This window comes from Manihot esculenta, chromosome 6, assembly GCF_001659605.2.
Source record: "Manihot esculenta cultivar AM560-2 chromosome 6, M.esculenta_v8, whole genome shotgun sequence".
NCBI classification, from domain to species: domain Eukaryota; kingdom Viridiplantae; phylum Streptophyta; class Magnoliopsida; order Malpighiales; family Euphorbiaceae; genus Manihot; species Manihot esculenta.
In genome coordinates, this window is record NC_035166.2 from 2,169,774 (window position 1) to 2,178,778 (window position 9,005).

The window sequence follows — 9,005 nt, forward strand, 5'->3', positions numbered from 1 at the left end:
GAAAAAGAATGAAGAAGATGATAATGATGAAGGAGAAGAAGAAGAAGGAAAAAAAAAAGAAGAAATAATGATAACGAAGAAAAAGAAAAAAGAAGAAGAAGAAAAATTAAAGAAAAATCAAAGAAGAAGAAGAATCAAGGAAAAAGAAGAGGAGGATAAAGAAGAAGAAGAAGAAAAAGGAGGAGAATGAGAAAAATAATGGGATAATTTTATTTTTTGCTATATTTTTAATAGTAAAAAGAGATAAAATGATTATTTTATTAACGGGGAAAAAATAAAAATATTTTAATAAATTTCTAAAAAATATAAGTACTGACTTATTAATAATAATAATATTTATGGATTAAACTGTGATTTTGTTTTTTCTATCCGGTGGAAGTAGCTATAGCATACCAGTAGTAGTAAAATATCTGAAATTGAAGCTCTGTTTCATGGAGAAGCCTTTTTAAAGGACCATAGATCTCCATGTCTCCAAGCTCAAACAAATAGGAACAATATGGTTTCCATGGCAAACGCTTGTTTCCTCTGTCTTCTTCTCTCACCAGTCCTTTCTCTCCTTCAAGCTACTGCCAAGAAAACTTACATTGTCCATATGAATCATAACTCCAAGCCTCACTCATATTCCACTCACAGTGACTGGTATCAATCTCTCACTTCCACCTCTGATGCCATTCTCTACACCTACACCACCGCATTTCATGGCTTCGCTGCCTATCTTGAACCTGAAGAAGCTGAATCTCTTAGAAACATGGATTCTGTCGTTAATGTCTTTGAGGATGTGCTCTACTCTGTCCAGACAACTCGCACCCCACATTTCCTTGGTCTCAATTCTAACTTTGCCTTGGCTGGTGGACGTAAATTTCAAGAAATCGAACAAGTTACTCATGACGTTATTGTCGGAGTTCTTGACACTGGCATATGGCCAGAGTCAAAAAGTTTCGACGACACGGGCTTACCTGAGATCCCAAAACGTTGGAGGGGAAACTGTAACTCCACACTCGATTTCGATCACAAATTCTGCAATAAGAAGTTGATCGGAGCTAATTATTTCATGGAAGGACACAAGAAAGAAGCACCCAGATCGAAGGATATTGCCTCACCTAGAGACTACGATGGCCATGGAACACACACTGCAAGTACTATTGCTGGGTCGCCGGTAAAGAACGCAACTTTGTTAGGATTTGCGAGAGGCACCGCTCGTGGAATGGCAGCTCGTGCCAGGCTCGCAATCTACAAGGTCTGCTGGAGCAGCGGCTGCTCTGGAGCTGATATTCTGGCAGGGATGGAGAGAGCTGTTTTAGATGGTGTAGATATTCTCTCTGTGTCTATTGGCATGACAAGTGTTGAACCACTTCCATATCTTCACGACCCAATCGCTCTAGGTGCTCTCTGTGCAATGTTGAATGGCGTTTTGGTCTCTTGCTCAGCTGGTAACGATGGACCTGCAAGATCATCTGTAAAAAACGTGGCACCATGGATTTTGACAGTCGGTGCCGGAAGTATAGACAGGAACTTTCCAGCTTATGCATTGCTTGGCAACAAACGGCGGGTCACCGGCGTCTCGCTCTACAAAGGACCAGGAATGGGGAGGAAGCCAGCCAAGTTGGTGTATCTTAAGGGACGTAATAGTTACAGCAATTTATGTTTGCCTGGGACGCTTGAACCAGCCATGGTGCGTGGTCGAGTAGTGATCTGCGATATAGGAGTTATCATTCCGGAGGAGAAAAGTCTGGTGGTGCGAAAGGCCGGAGGATTTGGGATGATATTAGTTGACAGTGTTGCAGCGAAGGCGTTGGATACTAACATTTTCTTGGTGCCCGCCGTGACGGTGGCGAAGAAAGAAGGTGATTTGATTAAGAAGTATGTGAAGACTGAACCTAATCCAACGGTTCTGCTAAGCTTCGGAGGGACGGTGGTAAATGTAAGACCGTCGCCGATTGTGGGATCTTTTAGTTCTCGGGGCCCGAATCCTGTCACACCACAGATCTTGAAACCTGATATTTTAGCTCCTGGAGTTAACATTCTAGCAGCTTGGTCTGAGGCCACAAGTCCATCAGGCTTGAAGGAGGACAACAGGGTGACAAAGTTCAACATCATTTCAGGTATATTTGATTTAAGGGTAAATTATTTCTAAGTACTTGGGAAATTCATTAATTTATTTCTATTTCAAATTTTCTCAACTAAAGTATTCTTTTTTTTTTTTTAAATTTATCTTTTTAATTATTTTATTAAAATCACTCTAAATATTTATATGGTTTTAGTCCATATTTTTAATTATATGTATTATTTAATTTTTATTATTTTAAATATTTATTATATTTACTACATTTAATATTAATGTTAAGATAAATTAATTAATTTTTTTTAAATAAAAATACTAAAATGTTCGATTTTATCAAATATAGAAGCATCTTACTCAATGATCTTAAAATAGAGATAAATAGTGAATTTTTTAAAAATCAAAGTATCTTTTTAATATAAAGAAATTTATTAATTAATTTCTTGATATTAAAAAATATATTAAAATATCTCTAAAGTTTTAAAAAATATATTATTTAATTCATACATTAATTTTATCTATCAAATGTTTAAGAAAAGTCTAAAATACCCTCGATTCGGAGAGAATATATTAATAAATATTTTTACAAAATTAAGAAATCAATTAATATATTTTTTCATATTATAGGAATTAAATAGTAATACATTTAACAGTTAAAACTAATAAAAATATTAATTAATAATTTTTTTAAAATTTTATAAATTTTTAAATATATTTTTTAAAATTGAAAAATCAACTAATAAATTTTTCATATCGTAAGTATTAAATAATAAATTTCTCCGTAATCTATATGCATAAAATGAATTTATGTCTACTTTTTTTTTGTTTAAAGAGAAGAAATATGATGAGAATGATGAAATGGGATTTTCAGGGACATCAATGGCCTGCCCACATGCAAGTGGAATAGCTGCATTACTCAAAGCAGCACATCCAACTTGGAGTCTAAGTGCTATTAGATCAGCTCTCATGACCACTGCCTACTCTGTTGATGATACCAACTCAGCCATAATGGATTCTGCAACTGCTGCATCTTCAAATCCATGGGCTTATGGTTCTGGTCATATTGATCCAAAAAAAGCTCTTTCTCCAGGCTTGGTATATGATCTATCCACAGAAGATTACATAACATGCATGTGTACATTGAATTTTCCTCTCAGTTTTCTCCAAGCAATTACAGAAAACCCTAATCTCAACTGTTCTAAAAAATTTAGTGATCTTGGTGAACTCAATTACCCATCATTCTCAGTCTTGTTTGGAAACAAGACAGTTGTTAAATACACAAGAGAGTTAACAAATGTGGAGGCTGCAAAGTCTAGTTATGAAGTGAAAGTGATTAGACCAGCAAATGTAGCAGTGAGAGTAAAACCAAGTAAGCTTGTTTTCAAAAAAATTGGAGAGAAGAAAAGATATGAGGTAAAATTTGCAGCAAAGAAAAATCAGAAGCCAATGGGTGGAGTTGCTTTTGGTTCAATTGTTTGGAGTAATGTTAAAAACCAAGTTAGCAGCCCAATTGCATTTACATGGACATGATTTATAAGCCATGTTTGTGGTTTAATTTATAAGTTGAGAATAATTTAGAGAAAATAAAAAATAAGAGTTTATTTTGTTCTATGCTTGTTAAGCCATGTAATGAATGTATCCGTAGTGTTATTCTTCTTCGTCTTCTACTTTTTTTTATCTCTCCCTTGGAATGATTTTTCAAAGGGAAAAAAGCATCTTTTGCCCCTTCACCTTTTTATGAATTATTATTTTACCCCTTCAGCTTTAATTTGTTTCTTTTTACCCCTCAACTTTATAAAAGTGGTATTTAATCGTCCATTCAAAGAATATAAATTGATTATTGTGTTGCATTCGCGTCTACATAAATATATAAATGACATGTATTAAATGTGGTCGTTCAGGTAGATAAAATATCTTAAAATATCATAAATAATTTCAATTGAGAATAAAAGAATTCCTTTTTAAATTCTGTTTTTTCTTTGCATTACTTTCATTATCAAGACCCTTAAAATAAAGAGTTGAGTTGTGGAATTTTCATCGTTTTTGACAATTTTAGTAGAAGTAATTTGCTCCACATTCTTAGGTGACCCAATGATAGCTCCATCAACGATTTCTCTTTCTTATTTCTCAAGATTTTTAAATTGATCTTCATAGATTCTAATTTCTTCCTCTTCGACACCAATGCCATGTGCTCTAATGCCTTTCGAGCTATCTTCCTACAAACAACTTCTTTCTTTACTCTTTTTATAGTCTCTGACCTCGTTATATTTACTGCTCTGCTATAAAAGAAGTCACAATCTTCACTCTATAAAAAAGGATTGTAGTCATTTTATCATTAACGGTCTAATTTTGACTCTAATGAGACAAAATTTTTAGCTATAGAAAATGCCCTGACAATTCTATACAATAAAATATCTTATTGGTTCGCCTGTGATGTATTATTCTGGAATCAAATTAAAAATTACAGTTTTATAGGCCACATCAATTAAGAAGCATTCTTGAAAACTTTATTTTATTCATAACTCGATCGTCTATTCAGTGAATTCTCTTTCTTCTCTACGCTTTAAACATATTTTTCGAAATGCTAATTGGGTGGTTGATTCTCTTGCTAAGCAAGATGTTTATAGGAGAGGAGACTTTATTGCTTGGTTACGACTTTTTTTTTTTACTGTTTTCTTGGGTTTTTATTACATTTTTGTTTTGTTTACAGTCTAAAGAAATATAGAAGCCCAACCTGCAAAAGCTCAACCCGAAATGCAATTCAGCATTATCCCATCCACGGAATGCATGCACCGCACAAACCCTCTAGCAAGATCAATGAGAAGACAACAGTAACTACGACCACCATCAACCCACCCACCACCGATCTCACCACTCAGCTCACCAGTGAGTACATCAGCAAAAAGTTCACAGCATTCAATCAACGATAGAAAACAAGTATAGAAACCCATCCAGAAAAAGCCGAGATAGAAAAACCCAAACAATCAAAATGCGTCTTGGCCATTCACCCAAAAATACAACCAAAGTGATGACCAAGCAATCTACTAGAGATTTTATGCTCAACTTGCCAGAAACAGACAAATAGAGGACTAGCCTTGACATTTTCAGTTTATAAAAGACAAGAAGCCAATTAAAGGAGCAAATATTGAGCCCTGATGCCAATTTTCACTAATTCTTAACACCACCAACAAGCTTGACATAACTATGGCTCAAATCAGCAGCCAAAGTGACAATGACAAAAACCCAGAAAACAAACTATATCAAAATAGAAATCATAACCACAACAAACTATATAGACAATCAGGCACCATTTACTTAAAGGCAAAGAGACCTGACACCAGCAAAACCCCTCGATGCTGCCTTTTCTCTCTTCCTCGCTCTAGTTGATAATGAAAGCTCCTTGAATGAAGACCACGTCAAACAAGTTTCAATAATTACTTAATTTTAAAGGTGATATAGATAAGTCGAGATAAAACGACAATATGTAGGCCAAATAAAAAAAAAAAATTCATAAAAGTCATTTTACTCTTTGACTTTTACATTCAACCTATTTCACTTTTCATATTTTAAACGGTAAAATAATTTAGACCTAGAAATTCTAGTTAGGATCTTGCATTTTCTCCACACTCTGAAAAGCAAATTAAGAGTAAATAATTTATCTCATAGACAAAAAAAAAAAAAAAGAAAAAATTTAATCAATTCCATATAAGAGTCACTGATTTTTTAATTCTTTTTGTTATCCCTTCTACTTACAAGATTTAATCCTGTGACAACTAAAACCTGAAATAACGTGGCCATCACCACCATAAAAACATTCTGAAAAATGACAACACCACCGTTCTCCTTCCTCTCTCTCCTCATTCTATCCCTCTCTCCTCTCCCCTCTCATTACCTCCGAGATCAAAACCTTAAATGACCACCAATGACATACAACGATGATCCTCTTTGAGGAATTTGGCTTCACTCACATTGGCTATATCACCGTCTCTGTCTCTTTCACCTCTTCTATATTTATCTCTCCTTTGCTTCTTTTATTCTTTTTCTCTTTTATCCTCTAACAATAATGATGTGTAACTGTCGTTCTGCGTTTGTATTCTCCGGCCACAATCACGGTGTCCTTTTCATCCGGCGTCATGTGGACACAAGATGCGAAACTTTATGTGGACACGAAATGCCGGACATCACCGAATTTATTGTCTCACAGAACTAAAGGGATAAACATGGTTGGGTCTCCTATGATTAGGCTCGAGTCCAGTTCGATTTGCCAAAGTGAAGCTAACCATTGCTAAGTGTTTGGTCTTAATAGAGTTGAGACTTGGCCTTTCCAGCATGAGCTGCTCAGCCTGAATTGGGGTGTCAAGGCCCTGATTATCATCAAGTAGTTCAGACTATCAAGACCCTTATTGTTATCTAGTAGCCCTTTACGTACTCATTGAATATTCCATAATTAATGAGGGCTAAGCATACCTTCTCATGTAGGCTTTTTCCTCCTCTGCGAGAAGGCTCCTTCAAGTCCTCATTGAGATTCGATAAAAACACAATTTCTGTGTTCTCGAGCCTGATTACATGCTCCACCTCTTCCCCCCCATGGTCTCTCTCCTCCGTCAACTTATACTATCCTATCAATGCCCTAATGAATACTCCCTTCAAATTTTTTGTTCTATTCGATTTATGAGGGATACTTTGAAGACTGACAGGAAGGCTAGGATTTAAGTTGTTTTAATTAGGGATAACTTTGGTTAATTTCGGGATTTCAAGTTCTGCTCCTCATAGTTCTCCTGGGGTTCTTTTCTGGGTATGCATGTGGCTGTTATCCTTTCCATTGGTGCTTTTGGTGGACTAAGGCAGTGTGAGAATGGTTATTGGTCGCCGATGATGGTTCTCCAAGCTTCTATGGCAGTTTGGCTCTCTTGATAGATCTGCTTAAGCAACAGCACTTTTGATGGCAACTACACTAAATTTGAGACATTGAGACTAAAAATTTTAATTTAAAAAAAAATTATGTTTTTATCCAGCAATTCCTCGGTTGGACTTAAAATTAAATCAAACTGAATAAATTAAAAGTTAAAATTTTAGTATTTATAATAATCGAACCGAATTAATTTTAATCAGAAATTAAATCAAATTGAATCGGTCTAATTCAGTTCGATTCGATTCGATTTAATCAGTTTAAATTTTCAATAAATTTTTTTACTTTATTTTTAATATTTTAAAATTTAATTAAAATATTTTAATTTTAATATGATATAATCTCTAAGTATTATTGAAAATAATATACTATTATCACTAAATGATTCGGTTTGATTTTTTCGATTTTTTTCTAATTAAAATCGAATTCAATCAAAATGAATAAAAAATCAGACCGAATTTTTAAATTAATTCGATTCGATCGATTTTTTAATTTGAATCGAATGATGCTCGCCTCTAATTTAGAGATAAATAAATATTTTATATATTTGTTGCTGTCTCTAAATATAATTATAGATAAATATGGATATAAATTTGTATTTGACACTATTTTAACTTCTAAGGAAAAATCAATTGATCTCTAAAAACAAATTATGAGGGAAAAAAAATATCTCTATTTATTTTTAGAAACTAAATTATTTGTGGCTTGTTAGAGATAAATTATATTCATTTTAATAGTGCATACTAACAAAGTGTTTTTATTTTTAATTTATTTTTATGATCAAATAATTCTTATATCTAATAATACTTTTTAGAGATAAATTTTTTATTTTTACTAATTAATTTTTTAAATAATTAATTACTTATTTTATTTTATCATTTAAAAATATAATTTTAATTGAAAAATATTACTAACAAAGTCCCAAAATAACTTATTTAATATCTGAATTTGAAAGAGTGGAGGCATCTATAAATAGAAAGCTACAGCCTCCACTCTTTCCTTGAAAAACGATTTGGGATTAAAATCTCTTAATGTTTTTCTATTTTTTTTTTCAGTTTATTATTAGAAACAAACAATATAAAATATAGAGATTAATAAATTTTTTTTATTTAAAAAAGTTTATTTTTAGAAATAATTAGTATAATATATAGAGATTAAATTTTTTATCTCAAAAAGTTCATTATTAAAAATAAAATAATATTTAGAGACTAATAAGATTTTGTTTCAAAAATTAACTATTATAAATAAATTATATAAAATTTAGAGGCTAATAAAATTTTACCTCAAATAATTGATTATTAGTAACAAATATCTTATTTGTCTCAATGTGTGTATCTCTAAATGGCCAAATTCTAGTAGTATGGCTTTTCAGATCTTTCATCCGGATCGAGCTATCCAGTTTTCTAGGGTTTTGATTTTTTTTACGGCCTTGGACTTTTTGTTAGGACTGGGTTGGGTCTTGTTAGGATATTATTTCTCTCTGTAATTTCTTATCTTTGAACCTGTCGTAGTGGTCTTTAAAGTCTTTCTTTAATAAAGCTCTTATATCTTTGGTTAAAAAAAAGTCTTATTCTATTGGGAACATTAGCTATCAAATTTTATTCTTGTAATAGAAAGCAAATGTCCTACTTATAGGGCCTCCAATCATTGGGTATATATATACTTCTTATCTTTTTTTGAAGTCAATATATACTTCTTATCTAAATCAAGTTTATAGAGATTCATGTCATAAATACATAGGATTTTATGATTTGTATATAAACCCTTATAGTTTTATATCTTATGTCAATATAGACTAAATTTAAGTAAGTTTGTTTCCATATACAAAAAAAAAAAAAAAAAAAAAAAAAACTCTCCATTGGGTGGAGAGAATAGCTCCCTTTGTTGTGTGTACCAGATGACATTGGATTGAAAGGAAACATTATGAAAAAAAACTCATAATGTTACGTATAGTGTCCACTCTAGAGCTATCAAGATTTGAAAAATGTGTATTTGTAGCTTTCTATGAAAAGGGAGGCAGCTCAATTTGTATTTGTT

At 32.5% G+C, this 9,005-nt stretch overlaps 1 protein-coding gene across 1 annotated transcript; it reads left to right on the forward strand.

Moving 5' to 3' along the window:
- The first annotated feature begins 386 nt into the window (after positions 1-386).
- Positions 387-3,668, forward strand: LOC110617746 (subtilisin-like protease SBT1.8). The gene is made up of 2 exons (XM_021760728.2): positions 387-2,102; positions 2,931-3,668. The coding sequence occupies exons 1-2, from the start codon at positions 497-499 to the stop codon at positions 3,587-3,589; spliced, it is 2,265 nt and encodes a 754-aa protein (XP_021616420.1). The 5' UTR covers positions 387-496; the 3' UTR covers positions 3,590-3,668.
- Positions 3,669-9,005: the final 5,337 nt, after the last annotated feature.

Bases quoted from the DNA above. Each gene is read 5' to 3' on its own strand.
- LOC110617746 (XM_021760728.2), top strand. From the start codon at position 497: ATGGTTTCCATGGCAAACGCTTGTTTCCTCTGTCTTCTTCTCTCACCA. The intron at 2,103-2,930 runs GTATATTTGATT...TGGGATTTTCAG, and splicing joins AAAGTTCAACATCATTTCAG to GGACATCAATGGCCTGCCCA.